At 34.9% G+C, this 20,026-nt stretch overlaps 1 protein-coding gene across 5 annotated transcripts in view; it reads right to left on the bottom strand.

Moving 5' to 3' along the window:
• bsk (mitogen-activated protein kinase dJNK) overlaps positions 1 to 20,026 on the bottom strand; it is a 55,739-nt gene that overhangs the window by 2,444 nt on the left and 33,269 nt on the right. For 4 of the 5 annotated variants that reach the window (XM_013322893.1, XM_013322896.1, XM_013322894.1 and 1 more), the window contains 8 exons: positions 16,153 to 16,207; positions 5,769 to 5,957; positions 5,167 to 5,328; positions 1,815 to 1,944; positions 1,261 to 1,458; positions 781 to 915; positions 433 to 562; positions 193 to 350 (listed from right to left, as the gene is read on the bottom strand). In XM_013322893.1, coding sequence (XP_013178347.1) covers positions 193 to 350; positions 433 to 562; positions 781 to 915; positions 1,261 to 1,458; positions 1,815 to 1,944; positions 5,167 to 5,315 — 900 coding nt within the window. In that variant the 5' untranslated portion in view covers positions 5,316 to 5,328; positions 5,769 to 5,957; positions 16,153 to 16,207. Of the gene's footprint in view, positions 1 to 192; positions 351 to 432; positions 563 to 780; positions 916 to 1,260; positions 1,459 to 1,814; positions 1,945 to 3,423; positions 3,558 to 5,166; positions 5,329 to 5,768; positions 5,958 to 16,152; positions 16,208 to 20,026 lie in introns of those variants that run through there. The other variant, XM_013322897.1, reaches the window with a different exon arrangement.

Below are 20,026 nucleotides of genomic sequence, written 5' to 3'. Positions count from 1 at the left end.
CAGTAATGTCGACTGGACTGGAATCATGTAAACTGGGCATTATATCAATTGTATCAGTGATGTTTGTGTCTCAGTTATTATATTTTTGTTTATCTTTTGTCAACGATGTCTGTGTAATGTTTATCTCCGTTGTGTCAAGTTGTTTGTGTGTTTGTGTGTGTGTGCACGTTGGGGTGGGGGTTGGGGGGTGACCTTGAGACGGTTGTGCTCGTTGGAGTCGCTGGGGAAGAGTATGTCCGGGAAGAGACGCTCGAAGCTGTACCCGGCGTAGCGCGGCCTGTTCTCGACGTAGTTGCGTACTGTGGGCTGCAGCCGCGCCATGAACGCCGCGGAGGGCGTGCCCAGTTGTTCTGTCGCACACATACATACACATACAACATGTACACTATTGCTTTAGATGGTGATGCTGCATCAGATGAGATGAAGACGTACCAATGATCTTGTTCCACTGGTCGATGTGGTCGGTGCCGGGGAAGAGCACTCCGCCGCGGATCATCTCGCCCATGATGCAGCCCACTGACCAGATGTCCACGTTCTCCGTGTACCCCATGCCCAGGATCACCTGGCACAAACAAACATCAACATCAGTTGGCGGTAGAAGTGGAATTAGATGTGAAAATGGGGGTAGATTTGATTATAAATGTGGAGTTGGATATACAGGTACAGGTGGGATGAAGAGGTGGAGGTGGAGGTAGAGGTAGAGATGAAATGTGGGGGCGGAGATGGAGGTGTAATAGGGGATGGATATGTAGGTGTGCGCGTGTGGTGATGTCAGCGTACCTCAGGAGCGCGGTAGTATCTGGTGACGACGTAGGGTGTCATCATGAAGGTGGTGCCGGCAGTGCGCGCCAGACCGAAGTCCAGGATCTTCAGCGTGCAGTCGCTCTTCACCACTATGTTTGACGGCTTTAAATCCTGTAGTACAAATACTTTACAATTAGTTTAAAACTTTTTCTTACATACTGAATAAAATCCCAAGCAACTCAGAGCAAAAGTACTATAAAGAATTTACCGTGAGTTTCTGAGACCAAAATTTCTATATAAAACATATCGTTATCCCTGTCATTATCTTTTACAAAACAGAGATAACAATATGTTTTGGGTTTTTTGGCAGAAACGCAAGATTTGTCACTCGTAGCAAAAACGTATAGAACTGTAGTACTGTAACGATATATTACTGTAGGTTTGATATGAGAATCTGAAAACTGAGAACATTATGACGTCATAGCTGTCAAAACAAAAAGGGGTAGGTAGTGTTACCCTGTGTATGATGCCTGCGAGATGGAGATGCTTGATGCCGCAGAGCATCTGGTAGAGCAGGTAACTCATGCGCTCGTGGTCCAGGTCCATCTGGATGACTTGGCACAAGTTGGCGTCCATCAGCTCCATCACCAGGTACACGTCCTGGAACTCCTCCAGGCTGCGCTGCGGTGTGAACGCGTTCAGCAGGCCGATGATCTGCAAACATAACACAATTTTACTCTTAGCCTATCTGTAAATACATCAATCGTACTATGGATGGATGGATGAATTAGAAGGTACAACATATCTCTAAAACGGCCTCATGGATCTCGATAAAATTTGGCATAGATGTAGGCATAGTCTAGAAGAACATATAGGCTACTAATTAAGGTTTTTTTTTTGTTCCCACGCTGACAGAGTCGAGGGCGAAAATACATAGTTTAGAACTCCAACAATAGTTACTTCGAAAGGCGTGTACATAAATATATCTGTATCCTTCTCATCCACTTACAAATTAATGAGATGGCAATATGTTTAAATGTCAATGAGAACCTACACTAGGATACACTTACATTCTTATGATTGACGAGTTTCATAAGCTTGAATTCTCTATAGGCGCGCTTCGCGTGCGTCACATTCTGGAACGGACGTGACAACTTCTTGATGGCCACGTTCTGTTGTGTCACCGTGTCATACGCCGCGCTGCAATCACAAGTGACAGCTTGATCACATGTCACCATACATACTAATACACCTGACTTGCTTTGTGTTTTTGCTATAATTGTTTTGAAACATATCATTGCTTTTTTTAAAAGAGTGAGATGAAAGAAAAGTTTTGACAGAGAAAACCACAGTTGTAATTCTTATCTGTGTTCACGCTATTCCGATATCGGCGTAGTTAATGTCTCATATTTTTTTTAACTGATAAAAACGTCGATATTTGATAATTCTAATAAATTTTTCATCTTTTTCAAAAGTTTAAATCATTCAAATGGAAAATTTCAAATAAATCACGTACGTAAGTATATTGTTTAGAAAGAAACACATCAAGTAAGCACATTTTAAGATTTAAACAATTATAGAAGTATGCACTACACATTGATAATATTAATTAAAAAAATAATATCCAAACATAGGAAAATCAATAGTTTTTGAATGTGATACGATTGTTTTGATATCGAAATCCGTTAAACACGCATAATCATGCATAATAATGAAATTACGTTCAAAACATGTAAAAAGTAAATTGAACAAAGTGTAAAAAAAATTATATTTAAAATCACATATTAGTTGTTACAATAAAAAATATAAACATTACTACGGTTAGTCAAAATATAAAATGGCGAAGCGCCTTAACATCGAGTTATTTTTATTAAAAATATTCATATAATTTATTCCAACTTACGTCTTAATTATTTCAAATTTTTACAAAAACGATCAAATAATGTTTTCCTGAACCTTAAGTTAGGATAAACTATACACATTTCTCATTAATTTAAAGACGTTATTAACACATAAATATTGGGGAAACCTATTTTCTCCTATAATCCGAGATGCATAAATATAAAAAACATTAGAACAGAAGTTTTTACTTTTCCGAGTTTTACTAATCCGATTCGATGTTTTTCTTTATTTAATGTTGTCTAATTGGCAGACTCATTAAAAACTAAAGTAAGAAAAGAAAATTATGAACAAACCACTTATTTAAAATGAAATAAATGGCATCATTTTATAACACCTAAATCTAGAATTTAGATGTACGTAACTCGACTACATATATGATTTCACAACTGTAATAAAATCAAATTTGTAACATTGTTTGTAGTCAGATACACGAACTCACAAAAGATAAAATCAAATATTAAAATCTGAATACACGTTCAAGTGAACATTAACAATCAATAATCGAATTGAAAGACATAGAAGAGAGTTAGAGGTCACACGACAGACATAATGTTAACCGGTGATAATGTGAAGCGAGTGATATTAGTTCAAACACCAAAGCGTATTGACAGGTGACAGGTTTCACAAAAGGAGCGAGTGTGTCACTAGATGTTATGTGACAAACATTAGAAAGTTATTGTCTTGTCACGGGATATAGATGAGGAAAAGGAAGGGATAGGGAGGAAGGGGGGGTGGTGGGTGTAAGCGTGAAGCAGCCCTCGTGGCGGAAGGTCTTACCACACCATGCCCTGCGCGCCGGCGCCGCGCCGCACAAGCTCGCTGTACCTCGTGGGCACAGTGAACACCGTGTCACCGAAACTCACAGAGTAAAACTGAACCATCTCTACTCGTTTAACAATACCCGGCATCAGCTATAAACAAAACACATTATATTGGCGGTGCTGAGTGCGTGCTGTGGTGTGCCGGTTAACCTCAATCTCTAATAATTGAATGACATTGTAATCCATTAATTTATACGATCAAATCTTCCACGACTTATCGGAAGAAGAAAATAGGCTTTGTTAAGCATTTTATTTGTGGTATGTGTATTCGATTGGGTGCAAGATTCCTCACATAAATTTAACTGTCACGTTCGAATAAATCCAAAAATTCCCACTTCGCCTCCCCTACTACAAATACGTTTTCTAAAGTGAGATTTCCCTTTTCACATCAAGTTGTAGCAAAGAATAGCAAATAGAAAAGATAAAGTTAAGCTTAAAGTGGAAATATATACAGATTTTCAAAGTCCTAGGTAAAGTCAAGAGAAATTAATTTCCAAAAAGAAAACAGATTATTTACAACTCATATTCCCAAGGTTCTCTTGAGAATACCAAAAAGAAATTGTAAGTCGCGTGAATATGACCAGTGCAAGTGAGCATGCTAGAAATGATCACATGTGGATGATGAAAGACAAAGAAGTGCTTGCACGAGGAAAACTAAAAAAAAAAGAAATAAAAAAAAGAAAAAAAAAGTTACAGAAATATAGAAGAATAATTCATTTTTAGTTAAAAAGATAAGATTTTAAATAGTACAGATAATTTAAATATTTATTGCAAATTCTATAAAATTCAAACTTAACATATGAACAAGATGATTCTCATACCTTCTGTTCAACAATAAAACATAGATTAAAAAATCTTTTAAATTTCAAAAAAAAAGTATCGCCAGAAAAAGTTGAAAATGACGTTTAAATTATTTGTCATCTGTACAACTTATGAATATCAGACATCGAGTTTTCGATAGATATGTCTCAGACATAATTATTGTATCTTACAATTATATAAAGTAAGATTTATTATATACAAGGTTTAAGAAACTTTCAAGCTTATTGACAATGGTAGAAGTAAATACAAGATTAAAATCTCAACAAGTTAGACAAAGAAATAACGAAAGAGTTACACGAGTATAACTTGAAACTAAAAGATTATGAATAATAAAAAATAAAGCTCGCTGAAATATTCAAAAGTTAAAACACTTGAAAAACTCTACTGCAGTTTATTGCATTCTTAATAAAACTTCTACCTTAAAGTATCATTATTTAAATCTTGGAATTTAAGTCAGTTTTGTGAAATTACTTTGCTCCTGTAACGACGTAGCTTTAGGTTTATCTTTAGTAGCATATTGAAATTATATACTTATTTTTCTGTCGCCAACATCAATATTTCTTACAAAATTAGCAAACAGCTACGCTACTTGTACAAAAAAAAATTCAAATGTAGAGAAAAGACTTCAAATTTTTTTTGATCTCAATTAACTTTCCTAAAACTAATTATAATTCAGATACAAATTGAAATATCATCGAGACACGAAAACTCCGACAAAAATACAATTCAATTTCAATATTCTAGTGAGCCTGCAGACTTAATAACCGTAACAAGAACAAAGAAAACCGCGTGTTGTAGCAATACATTGCTGCTTAAGTAGTAACATATGTTATTGGTAGAGCATCGTGTGTAGCAATGTATATGTGTGAGCGCTCACCATACGATCCCCTGTGCGCCGGAGCCGATGGGCTTGAGGTTCTGGTAACGCTTGAGGATGGTGAAACGCGTGTCGCCCACCTCAACGGTGTAGAAGTGCGGGTGTCGCGGCGGGGCCGACATGGCGGTCGCGGGCGCCGCGTGGGGCATCAACCACCCCTACCTGATTACAAAAAACACCAATCACCTATTGAAGTACACAATAAATTATCAGATACCGTGGGCTTCCACTGTCGATATAAATTTGGCTTTCCTTACAATAATCCTTTTAATTAAGATGTAACAAAATACTCCTTTAAAGCTTAGTACTTTGTTAAATCCAAAATTCCATGTTACAAAGGAATTGTTGCTTAGTTTTGTAACTCCTTAGTTACATGATATTGTTGTTTAGAGAAACATGTGGTAAATGATAAAAGGCGACTTCAATTCTAAGCCAACAGACATGTGTAATAAAAACTCTAAACTAAATTGAATGACGATATAAATCCTTAGAAATTTTTAAGCTGCATTTCTTCTTAATTGTAAAACGTCTACTTCAGACTGTAAGCCTCAGGGGTCATTCTGGATCCCTTTACGTGTAAGATAATTTCGGTAGTTACTTACTTTATAAAGTTATTTGCGTAGAAGGAGTGCAAGCAGTCCATATATCGGGGCAGGTTTGCGGTTGCTTCGCAGTGGTGGAGAGTGCGGTACTTGTTGCGTGGTGTAATGCAAACGCTGACACGGGCAGGCAGGCAGTCGAGCAAGCAGGCAAACTAGGACTAGTAGAAGACTTCAATATGCTTATTATGTCTGTAACAATACAAAATATTCATATAATTTCATCATCAGCTCACTATACGTGTACACACACTACCTTAAGTTAAGTTTGATTAGGCCATAGTCACATGGCCAAGTGCGAGTTGGTTGACTTCACACATATATTTGAAGAGGAGACGCGGGCGACAGCTACATCCTTATAAATAAAATATTTCTTGTGAACGCCTATAAATATGGAACTAAAGTTTAATGTTTATTTCTACTAAGGTAAGTTTGAATTAGATCAAAATAATAAGCGCGAGATGGCTCACTCTGACTCGGCGTAAGGCGTTGAATCTCTTCGCGTTAATTGGAGTTCACGGCAAAATTGCTCATTTACATTTTTAAGTATCCGCCCGCCTCCGACGCCGTTTACTTAATAATGTAATGAGATGAAATTTATACTTGCTTCCATCTCAAATATCATACCTATTTTTTTTTACCTTAAAAGTTTTCCAACTCCACATTTCCTTATGGAAATACTTTCCTCTCAAATCCATTAATACTCTTTTACGATATTTATAAGGAAACTCGTAATCATTAAGAAAAAATACATAGAATTTTATAGTAAACAATTAAAGTTATAATATCGATGTAAAATTTTTAGACTTAGAATTTATAAACTATAAACTCGCATAAAACAAAGTAAGGTTTCAAGAGAATCAATACGCAGTGTGAACAACTATGACGGAATATGAAATGAACGTAGACATAATTTGAGCTCGGTACCAAACATTATTTATAACCACAAACCGACTCAATAACCTAACATTGTTGACTAAACTAACATTCTGAATAGGGGGATTAAACCGTATTAATCTATCCAATTATATTTACTCTTACAATTCCAGTTAAAACGTTTTTTCCAGTACCAAAACATTTTTAAATGGAAAATCTTTGCAGTGAAAACGTTTATTTTTGTAGAAACTAGTATTTTTGTTTCCACGCGAGATATCTCAGAGCATGCAACATCGAGCAAGTGGGCCGAGTGCAGAGAGCAAGCGACGCGACATCTTCACTTCACGGACCAAGATGTCGCGTGCCTCATACTTTGTAGTGTGACCATGTAGAAAATAAGAAGAATATGGTAGGATAATTTTTTAAACAATGGAATAAAAATCGACCATACAAGATGAAGTTTTCGTAACCATTGTTGTATAATTGCCTAATATAATAATAATGGCTCTAAAGACATTCGTTGATTTTCATTGCGTATAAAAAATTGGACTCTAACATTAATGTCGATATATTATTTTCGTGACCGATTGATTTATAATGTTAGATATAATAATACGAAATGATGTAAGTTTCAGGTTAAAAGCAGCCCACAGAATAAATAAGCTCGAGATTTACTTAATATTACTCAATCTTTGTACCAAAATAATTAGATCCTACAAAAGTAAATGCGTTAAAATCCCTCCCTAAACATTGCTTCTTTACAGTCTGTAAAAGTTGAGGGAAACTTCGTCAGTAAAAATAAAGTAGCTACCTGACTAGCGTAGCTTTCCTTTACACGAGAGAAATCCAACAGATAATTAAATATTAAATTAAAAAAAGTTTATACCTATTAAGAATTTCACTTAACTTTGAGAATACATTTATTTTTATATCAAAAAGCTAATATTTATCTCAAAAATGCATATACTATTATACTAATTAGTTTATAACTTTCGCTTTTTATTACAAATTATTTTTTTATGCATCAAATTTCGTTGGTGCAATTTCTTACAAAATTAATTAATTTATCATACAAACCCGAACATCCATATTAACTATTTAAAAATAATCTCAAATTAACAGCGTAATTGAAATAAAACTAAGTGACAAGACTATCCTACATTTCCTAAATTTTTGCTCAACGTACATCTTCCGTCAAATTAGGTCTGAGTGTCCGCCGTAATGGAAGACGTTCTCCGGAGCAGCGTATCTTTCAAAGACAAACTTAGAATAAACTAGTCCTTTGATAACTTGACCTGGGACGTGCTTGCATAAGAGGTAACTTACGAGACACATCAATTCATAAAAGCAACATTAATTTAATTTATTCAAAGATAAAACTTTTTCATCAGGAATATGATACACCTAAGTATAATTTCAGACGAGACTTTGAGGCATCTAACGTAGTGGAATTTTAGGTTCACAAGTTAAAATAGAGACAAAAAAGTAAGAAGTAACTTTAAAGTAATCAAAATATGAATTAAGTATAACACTTGGGACTGTCCCATGTGTATGAAATGAAACAGTTCCACTTGGGTTTTAAATCAAGTATTTCATTATGAATGCAAATTAGAAAACAGCTCGCAACATGACCTACTAACATTTAGTTAAAGATGAAAGCTTATGACAACATTCATCCACTTCAACGTATATGTCATTAACGGTCTACTCTATATGACGCTTAACCTCCTTTTCTACTAACACGACTAGCTGCACGACGGTGGACAAGTGCGACTGCAATTTGCAAGGATATCTCAACTGTCGCAGCACCTGGGTTACAATATTTCCATCCCCCTCATTCTCATTGAACACAATAGAGAAATCAATAGAGATCTTATTCACGGTAAAAAAGTCGCGATTGTGCCAGTGATAATGTACATACATTGCTTATAGAAATAACAGTTGCACAGTTACCATGCTAGTGGAAAGATGGTTTTATAGCTATGACGTCACCTAGGAGAGTTAATGTGTTACGGTGGACTGCTGTAGTGAAGAGAAGCATGTCAAGTGCGGGGAGTAATTGGAGCGAGAGGGAACGCTTTGACTGGCTCACGAGTATCTCACGGGCAGAGCATGTTTTTGCAATGATATTCAGTTAAATTACCTTCGTTAATGATGATCTAAAATAATTTTTGATGTAGAAATAATGTTCTATTTTTAGTCTTTAAATATTGTGAATATTATTTTAAATAATTGAATGTTTTAGTATTTTTTTATTAAAGAATTTTCTATCATAACACAACAATAAAGTTTAGTTTTTTTATATTGAAGTAGAACATAAAATTCCATATGTATTAAGTTCTCGTCGCGTTGATATATAACGTTAATATTTCTCTCAAACTTAGTGTCTAGTATAAAAGCAAAAGCTTAAAGTTGTGCGGGACTGCCGACTGCCGGCTCGGCGCGTTGCGTAAGAAGATTAAGTGGAACTTTTAGATCCGTAAATGTATAGAAAAGCTTCTGTCTCGACTTAAGGAAAGAATTCTTGTGAAAACGGTAAAACGGGTGCCTGAGACATATTATAACTGACTGCGAGACGTTTTAATGTACCGGTATTTTGTGTTTCTCTAAAATAAAACTATAACTTGTTCAGAACTATGTCATCTTGACACAATACTTATTGTTAACATATCTTACAAAGCCTGGCGTTGTTGCAAAACGAGGTCAATACGCGAACTCCCATAACCTTCTAAGCGAAATTCATAAGTACTAGGAGGTAGGTATTCCAACGTAACCGTTCGGCAACCCGCCAGAACAACAGCCCGCGAAAAATTACCAATTTGTTACAACCCTGAAGTTTGCGCTTCACTCGTTCCCGCTCCGGGTGGTGCTCGTCTGTATGCACCTTACGCTAACTGCTTAAGGTTCAAATTGCTTCGCTATGGTAGCCCCCGTTCTTCGCCTATTACCAAGGATCCGTACGAAATGCGCCCCAGAGACGGGGCTCAAATCAGAACAAATGTGCGGTCTATTTATATAAAGGAGGTGAAATATTTTTCGTATAATCAAGCCTCATTATAACCTTATCCTTGAATAAAAAGGCGGGCTCAGTTCAAAACATCAGGAATTCTTAAAATGAATAGTTAGTTTTTTCATAAAATTTATAGGAAAAACAAGGCTTCCTACCTTCTATCATGTAGGACTGTGGTTTTTGAACGAATGTTAGACAATTAAGATTGAGATGCATGAATGACTGATCGAACAGAATGGAACGGAAGTATGTCAGTGTGAGCGGAATAATGGAAGGATGGCAAGACGAAACGAGTGCAAGTAAAAAAGATATTGTAAAGCGGTAAATAAAATAATAAGAAGACGAAAATCTTTCATTCTGCCCACCACCTCACCACAATCATGTATGAATGAAAGTTAAATATATTTTCAACTGTTTTTAAGATAATTATTTGAAGTACAACCTTCGTTGTACTTCATAGAAGATTCCTTCAAACAATATACAAATCTAGCATAAAATCAACCTATAGCCATTCTATAAACAAGAATCGATGCCGCATGGGAGCGGGTTTAAATACGAGAGCTGAGAACTGTAGCAAAGCTACGACGCGCTTGTCACCAACTGTCACCGCAACTTTAGCTAAGCTACGGAGAGCGTCGCTTGGGAAATGTATCCCAGATAAATGCAATGCATCTACTATTTCTAGTTACAATCAAACTTAGTGACTGCTTGTTAGAACATATAAAAACTATAATGTTTATGGACATGATTTATTCATAATTTTTTAACTTAAATGGAACATCAACAATAAGACAAGCTTTTTCTCCTTTCAACCGTCGCCGTCCTTTTAGGAAATTTTTAACAATTATATTTATACTTAGTTCTAGCAAAATAAATGGAAAATATAATTATTTAAGATTCAAACCTAAAGTATCATTTCGTTATTACGACTTTTATTCATCAAATCACTTTCCAAAGTATCGATATTAAGAGAGAAAAGTTTTTAACTGATTTTTCCCTCAGCCACACCAGCAATTGATTAATGTAGTGCGGGTGAATATAAATTAAAAAAGGGTAATAAATTGTCGCGTTCCCAGCCGTGCCTGCGGTGGGTTGGGACGCTTGATTTCAGGTATAAACCTTGTTCTATATTCAGTTCCTTTAGCATTATATTCTATTTTTAATGCTAATTTAGTTTGAAACCGTAAGATGTTCACTGGAAATTCCTGTTTTACGTGAAAATAAAAATTTCCATTTAAAGAGAAGAGGGTCGTATTTTATTTCGACGATGGCAACAATGAAAACAGGGAAGTTGCTTTTTAATCTTCTTAAGTTTAATTGGAAGTAATCGATTTTTCCCATTCTGACATCCAATTAAAATTAATAGGATTTATTTGTACCAGAGTAAGCTCGCATCTTCAGTAAACTTACCTAGTAAAAAAACATCATCTGCATATTTTAAACGCTTGCTAATAATACATGACAGGCGCTTGTCGCAGTTCAATTCCCAGTACAGTGACTAACATATTCCGGTAGCTATAGTGGGGAGGTTCATGCGTAAACTTTGTCTACGAACTACGAACTGTAGCAAAGTAGGCTAGCGCGCGCTCGGGGAAATTAGCGCGAGTGTACTGTGTTATTGTTATTTGCCTACTTTACCTACCTATATATCCTCATGAATAGATAATTTTGTGCCTAAATTGAACTAGACTTTTATGAAAATATTTTTAGTTAGACTAATAGTTGCAGGCAATTTATCTTGTACTGAAATGGCCCAAAATTCTACCAAGAACCCAAAAAACACTTGACTTTTTGTAAAAAAATAAAACATAACAATGTTATAGTAACAGCGCAATATAAAGCAAAGCTTTGTATTCCAAACCAACTTAACTTACAAAGAAAATTTTGTAAAATAATCGATTTCTCGTAATCGAAATACAATAGTAATAGAAAACCTCCCTTCGTAGGGAGTGTCCGTTCGGCGTAGCGGGGTCTACACGATTGCTACGCCGATATAAAATATCTTTCTCTATCATTGGACGCGATTACGAAGGCAAGGGATTTCGGCGAGTATCCGATGTATTTACGAGAGGGACCCGAGTCTCCGGGGGGTCATTATCGATGCGAGTTATTATTGAGGGCGTCGATACTGATTCGCTGATACTACAAAAAGAAGTAATATAATATTAAATGGGATTAGAAGTAATAGATTTTTTCCTAACTCTAATGATGTAAGCAATATTTTCAGTCTGTTTTATAAAAAAAAACCATTTAGACGGGTTTCCTAATATATACACGCAGATGCAAGGAAAAATATTTTATTAACTTACACTATTTTGCAATCAATGTATGCAACTCTACCAATTTTGTTTGCATACTTTAGTAAGAAGTAAGAAATTATATAGCCAACTAATAACGCTATAATGGTAAAAATTGCGCTTACTTACAAAAAGGAAGAAACTCAGCGCAATATCGTCTATATTAGTCATATTCAATGCTACTACGATACGTAAAGTGGCTATTAACATTATTGGTGTGTATTCATTGGTTACAGATCAAGGGAAGCTGCTCCTTTGCAGGAAGCCGTTGGCGTATGCTCATCGAAGCGAAAAGCCCTTTCCACTTGAATTAAATCCATAATGCGAAGAGGAATTATTAAATACCTATTAAATAGTAATATTGGTGGTCTAGAAAATTGGTGGTAGTTTTTTATGAATTAAAATTCCTGTTATTTACAGCGAAATATTAATTCTAAATGTAACAAAATATTTGATTTGTTTTTGTTCCTGACTCTATTAAAACAAGGTCTCTCCCTCTCTATTCCCTGCAACATTTTGCTCATATCACACGTCTGACCTAAATAATTGCCATAAATATTATCAAAGCTAGCAAAGTATTGCTAAATTATGTCACGTGCATGTCTATTGGAACACGCTTTCACGTATGCGGCGCAGCTTGAAAGCGCTAATTAAAAATGTTGAAAGGAAATTTCCTTTTGAGTGGCTTCATTGTAAGTTTTAGAGGATATAACTTACTTTTCGAGTCGGAAGAGGGCGTTCGTATTGACGGCACTAAAGGCAGACAGCCGAGGTCGGTCGAGATTGCCGCTGACGACTGTTTTAAACTTTCAGGTAAACTTCTATTGTTATATTGTTTGAAACGGTGCGTGCCGTTTTTGAAACGAGAATTTAAAACAACAGCTGTATTACTGACGTATTCTTGACGAGAACTCAACAATTGTGTACCAAACATTTTTGATTAATATATTTTTACATATAAGAACGTACGAAAACGTTAAGCTCATGGAAATTAGTAGCCACCGTGAGACCATAGAAATAATTGTTAAATTTTTATGATTGAAATAAAACAATATTACTAACAGTATAGCGACAACTGCTTTAGTTACGCAATACGCATTTTTTTTAGAAGTAGAGTCCAATAACGTTCCTTCATCTCAGCACATAAATCATCGCAGGGTTTCCTCTTCGGAATAATGTTACAGCAATAAAAATCCATACCGAGCCCCAGATGTTTTATCTTCAACGTGTGGCAACAAAATAAAGCGTTTTAAGACGTTCTATAAAATATCAGATTAATTTTAAAAAATCACCATTACATTCATATAAGCGCATAATAACGTGAACAAAGACATCTTTATATATACTAACAATTGCGTTTAATTTTTCACAAAAATTACAAATACTAGTTGTCCGCGACTTCGTCCGCGCGGTATTAGAAAAAAATCTAGTAATAAGTATAGCATATATCACCGGGGATACATTATCTTGGGACGGAAAGAATTTTTCAAATAGTTTCAGTAAATTCGGAGCCTACTCAATACAAACAATTAAATATGTCCTCTTTGTAATATTACTATGAAAATATATATACAGCGTATAGATAAGTTTCATATTGAGCTTTTAAAATAATCACTGCATACACACACTACTAGTTATAAGACGTTACTTTGTATTTAACATGAAACATTCATCAGCATCGTATAGATACAATAGTATATTATATACATGAAATATCTTTTTATATACTGTATATAAAGAGTGACATTCCTGCGCGCGACCTCGCGCCGTCTGGACCGCAGTAAACATCGTCTGGTATGCGTCTACGTTGCATTTATACACGCGCACGCATTTATATTTATACGTGCGTCCCACTATATAAATAGCAGTCGCTATGACGAGCCAGACTGTCAAATAAACTAGGACAGTATAACACGAAATATCCTACATACGGTAATTTTATTATTTAGAAAATTAATTACTTTAACTGTGAGTGTAAAAAATCCACGATTAGCAATATTTATGGTATCATTATTATTAAAAATTTCATTAAATCGCTACAACTAAAACTAATAAACTGTAATCTGACGACTGACGCACAGAAATATTTCATTGTTTCAACTGAAGCTAAAAACCTTTTTCAGGTGTAGACTTAACAGGCGTTATCTTGGCAACGTTAACACCGCACAGACGCTCGTTTAATTTCCGTTGCGAATTTGAGTTGAAAAGCGCTTGCTTATTACGCCAAAGCATTTCTTAGCCGGTTGACTTGTGTACAAAGATGTTGTTATGTCTATCAAATAAATATGATTGTTTTCTTGCAAAATAATCACAACTTACAATTGCTGGCACTGGCACATACGAATTTTACTGGCATATAAAAAAAACGCGCTATTATTTTCTATTAATTATATATCTACTTAACTGGCGATGCATGACAAATACATTTAAAATTTACTTTATCATCAAATAAAATTATTTCTCCGTTTGGAATATCGAATTAAATAATTTCTTTGATATCGCAGAACTGACAGATAACAAAATGTAAGTACTTCAACTTCAAGCTCAGTCCTTATCCTAACTTAGCAATAGTACAAATTCAAGTTTGTGTAAGTTCAACTAAGTTAAAAGGAGGCTTATCTTAGCTATTTTAGGTGACTGGGCAAAAGCTGACCTAGTTATCTCTTTTGGCATATTTAACACATAAAATTGTTACATATTAGGTAAAGTTTCCTATCTTTTAACGTATATGTTATACAATTATCTATTGATACATTAAAAAAAGGTATTAAAATGTTTATTTATTTTATTTTATTAAAGTAATTTATTCCTTGAATGTTATTAGTAAGATTATACTAATTGCTTGTAAACAAGCGCTATAAATGTATTTCAGACTAATTAGCATTTAAGCACAAACCGGCTAGACTGCGACACTAATTAAGGTTCACAGAATTAATTATGTATAATTAACAACAATGCAGTTCGCTGCACGGCGCTATGGTAATCTAATCATACTTAACTATAACTTTATAAAGTTAACTAGTGATCCACCATGACTTTGCCTAGGCAACTGACTTTATAATCAAAGAAAAAAGTGTATCTACGACGAAAATTCTTTGGGCTTGAATTGTAACGCATTATAGATTTCTATTGTAAAATAGGTGTCACATAAAATTAACTAACAGTGTGTTTCTGGGACCAAAAACTCCGTTTAAAAATATTGTTATCTTTATTTGTCTACGATAGTGACAGGGATGACGATATGTTTTTAATGGATATTTTGGTCTCAGAAACCTACGGTAAATTAATCTCCGTGTCGTCTCTTCCATAGGCATGGCAAATCTGACCATGTTATTGGGATATTGTAGCATTGCCTCGTTCAACTTCCTTCCCCATCTTTTCAGTCCCTCCATATTTTTTCGACCATATCATCACTTAACATGAGGTGGGATCGTGGTCAAGGGCTAGCTTATAAAAAATAAAAAACAAAACTCATCTATATCAATAACAGTGGTATTCTAAAGAGACAATACTGTTCTCAAAGACCGAATGCATTCAATAAATTGCCATGTGCATTGTGGCCATGAAGCCTGAAACTATCCAGACCGAGGGCAGTTTGAGATAGTTACGCGTTAATACAAAAATTCCTGCGGAAATAAAAGGAAGCATTCAATGAAGTCTTATAAAACTTGATCTTAAATAACTTTTGTTTCAACAAAGACGTAGACAGAGTTTACAATGTCCAAATTATTTGACACTATGAAGTTTTATGTTCTGTTATTTTTTTGATAAATATAACTTTTTAATAATATTTTACTGTAAATACTGTCTGTACAGGTATCCTTTATAGTTCTTATACGTTAAATAAAATCGAATCTAATATTCTCATATGCACAACAAGTCAAACAAAAAACAAGAATATTCAAACTTTCGTATCCTCAAAGTGCACAGCTGAACAATCTAATAGCAAAATGGTTGACAAAATTGAATTCTGATGGAAGTTTTATGTAACTTTTTTCATCCGGACACTTGAGACCTACTTATTGCTGACCGAAAACGATTCATTCTAGAACTTCCCTTTTTATATTGTAGTTTTTTATCCGATCGCTGCTATTTTAAAAATGTTCCTTCAATTTGTGTGATTGTAAAATTTCTTAAGTAATATTCTTCTTACTTCTATCACAATTTGAATTATATGATATATGTATATACATGGTGTACTCACCATAAGGTCCGCGCATCCATTGTGTGTCCACAGACTATGTTTTATTGAACACCATCTGTAACAAACACACATTGTTCTGTAACGATAAATACTTTTATTTTTATTTTAAACACTTTCTTAGCGTATTTTTAGACCTATTTAAAAGATTATTATAGGAAACTTTTTACAGTATTATCTTACTTCTTATTAATATAATATTATTTTTTTATTTTTTATTTCATAAGGTGGCAAACGAGCGAGCGGCAACCTGTAATCGCTGAAATAGCGAAGTGACCGTTGGCCATAGACATACGCAATTGCATATGCGTTGCCTACCTTTAATCGACGGAGGAGGGGATGCACAGAAAGAAAATATCTTCCCCTTCCATGCATCCTCTCATCCGGAAAGTCCACTTCCACTTCCCATCCTTTCCTTATAAAGAAAAGGATGGGAAGCGAAAGAGGACTAAATTAGTCCTCCGTGACGCACACTCATCAGACGAAACGCGGAATTGCTTCCACTAAACGCCTGTCTTCTGTGTGGTCGTGGTATTTCACCGGGCGAGCCGGGCCAATTCGTGCGAAGATGTTAAAGCGGGCTCTACCACTGTTATATATTATAAATGCGAATGTCTAAATCCATCTGATGGATAGATGTTTGTTAAAAGATATATCCAGAACATTGTGCATTGATTTTGCTGAAATTTTTGCATAGAACATAATTTAGTATAACGCAGCATAATTGAGTTTTTTTTTTTAATTTCGTGTGGAAGGAGTCGCGGCAACACCTAGTGAATAATTTATAACCCGTAAAGATGAATAAAACTCTACGATTAATTCAGGAATTATCAATATCGTGTCAAATAATAATTTAACGGAATTTCCATATTCACATAATTCCAAATTTTAATAAAAGATAAATCAATCAAGCGAGACCCCGAAAAGATAGGGCCGGTCCGTGACGTCAGAGTCCGGAACCCTTCCGAACATCTCAATTGCTTAGGCTTTATATTGATGTTAATCCGCTTGGAATAATTTCTGTTTAGTGAAAGCTCTTACCCGACATCATCGGATATTCAATTTGAATTTGCCAACTTTAGCAAATGTTGGCTTGGAATTGGCCAACTTTTATGTGCTCGTAGCAGTTTTAAGGGTTGGCATGAAACTGTTTGAACATTGTTTTGTTTGTTTAAATTTCACAAAAGGTTTTTCAACACAAGAGAAAAGTTTAGACATTCTGCTATATCTTGTGATTATAAATAGAGTCAATATATTATTTTTAAACCTCTTTATATTACTATAAATGTATGTAATATAAAACGTAGCTTAAATCTTTGAGTTAGCAAATTACTTTCATCGTTTATGCAGATAATCAGTTCAGTGAGAATAAGTAATGCTAAAGCGTGATGTATGCAACTAAATTGAGTAGGCATCCGCGGCGTAGGCTAGAATCACCGCCGGGGTGCATCCGCAATCGGCCGGATAATTGTTTGAAGGTTGCGAATCGATCGTTTGTAGGCGGACAAGTTTTTTGTTCTTGTTCAAAGGGACCAAACATGAACGTCAAATTGAATGGAGAAAACTGAGGTTACAGCATGAGTAGATTAATCTAGCATACCTTATAATCTAAAGGAAATTTAATTTTGAGTACACACGGAATTATTTATGTGTAACTAGCTATCGTCGGCGTCTCCGTCCGCGTGGAATTAAAAAATACTTAATTAGTAGCCTATGTGTTCTTCCAGAATATGTTCTACATCTATGTTAGAGCCTTGTGCCTGTGCCTGTGCATTTATAATATGTGTAAGATATCTAGGTAAAATTATTCGCACCGCATTTTAAGATTAGATCGTCAAGGGCTGAAGTCGTGGGTTGATACCGTCTTTATTATGATAATTTATACAGGAGACCGTAGGAAATGAGTGTTGTGAGTTTACGCACCGTTGGTAATGAGTCGCGGTCGCTCATCGCTGGAATAAAATGTTTTTTTTTTTAATATTGGAAAATTCGAGCTCCACCCGCAGAGGAGTTACGACGCCAATTCCAAATACTCCACGTCCTTGAATTTCTACAAGTTTTGCGCAATGCAGTGTTTTAATATAAATGTACATATAACCTTTGACACTGAACTTTCCTATAAAATTCGAATTAAAATAGATTTTCGAAAGAAGTACCGAAAATAAGCCTTAGTTCTCAAGATAGGGACTGAAAATAGAATTAGTAGAACAAACATTTTTAGTCCCTAGTTTCTACCTTTTTAAAAAACAACATTGAATCAGAACAAGTATTCCAAATTCGTTGGAGTCAACCACTGGGCTAGTAGTCTACTTGAATATTTATGTTGACGCGTTTTGCGTGGAAACAAACGCTAACATAAACACACATGAATCATAAACGAGCCATCATACCCACACAAGCATACATGGCGATTATGAAACAAAAGCTTTACATCAAAGACACGCCACTTGTGTTATCGCAACCCCATCCCTAACGCTCCTGGGTGTACATATAAACTACAAGTATACTGGAAGAGACTTTTTAATAAATTACCATACATTACAGCATGTGCCTGGTCAAATGTTAAGTCTATGCGTAACAAATTTTCAACAATGTCGGGTAAGGACCGATATGTAAATTTTTGTTTTTCATTACTGATCATAAAACCCTCCATAATATATAAATTGTGGGCTTAACGACATAAAATATCTCTTTTCACATATCTAACGAACATAAAATATTTTTTGTCAAGAATACAATATTAAAAGTATTGTCTAGAAAAAATAGGACTGCCCTACACGAACTGCGACAACATTCTGACCCTTTTATAAATGCTAATGTCACTTGACGAATGAACGTAGAAAACGAAATAGTATATGTAATTGAGCACTAAACAAATGTTGAAATGCTATCTTAAATTGTACAATTAATTGCAGAGTTGCACAGTTTAAAAAAACACAGCTACAAAACCCATTTGTGGTGAATTTTCAATGAAATATTTTTGAGGTATAAATTGCAACATGTCAATTGTAAAGTTGAATGGACTGTACAATATTCTCCAGCCGTGCAATCAAGCTCATTCATGCTACAGTTAACACACATGCAAATATTACCACGGACTAACTCTTTCACACGAGGGTAGCGAAATGATATAGAATAGTAGACAGTGTAATTCAGCTACTGTTTAAACGCGTACTTAGTATCAAAATAGTACTGTACTATTTCGTTGCAACATGAAAAGCGAAATATATTTTTGCGCATGTTTTTCGTCACTGGAATCGGTAACGACATTACAATGCGGTTATTTTTACAACAGAAACGTTTCACCAAAGAAAGAAACAATTTTCCGTCGCCATTATCAGTAATAAGGGGTCGCTTAACCTCTTTCAAAGAAAAATTATGGCGTACGTGAGGTCTTTGTGAATTTGTTATTGTAGTATATTTTTAGCTGCTCTTAGTAAATTATTGTTAACGTTAGGCCAGTAATACGATGTGATAGTTTCGAGAAAAAAATATTTATTTTGTATTCGCCATGTCAAAAATATTTTAGTTTGATGTTTTTATTACACTGCTCTACTCGTAATGTACATCATAAAATATATATCTTTTTGTGTTTGTATTTGAATGTCGTAATTAATCATTTTAGGTAAAAATTAAATAGATTTGTTTGACTTGTCAGAGAAATGAACAATTATCTAATACCACGTTAATATAAAAGTTTGTATGAAGGACTTTAGCTCAATAAACCTTACATTTTACCAAGAGAAGTATTTCAGACGTGCGTCGAATATTGCCTGCGTTCCATTGCGTGCTATCTATGACAGGCAATTATTCAACACAATCTGGAGCCGCAATGTGTCTGGCGCCGTAAACTATCAGAGTCAGTAGGTCGAGTGAG

This window comes from Papilio xuthus, unplaced genomic scaffold, assembly GCF_000836235.2.
Source record: "Papilio xuthus unplaced genomic scaffold, Pxut_1.1 DF825858.1, whole genome shotgun sequence".
Lineage (NCBI taxonomy): Eukaryota > Metazoa > Arthropoda > Insecta > Lepidoptera > Papilionidae > Papilio > Papilio xuthus.
The sequence above is the reverse complement of the archived record's forward strand: the minus strand, read 5'-3'. Positions and strand labels throughout refer to the sequence as shown.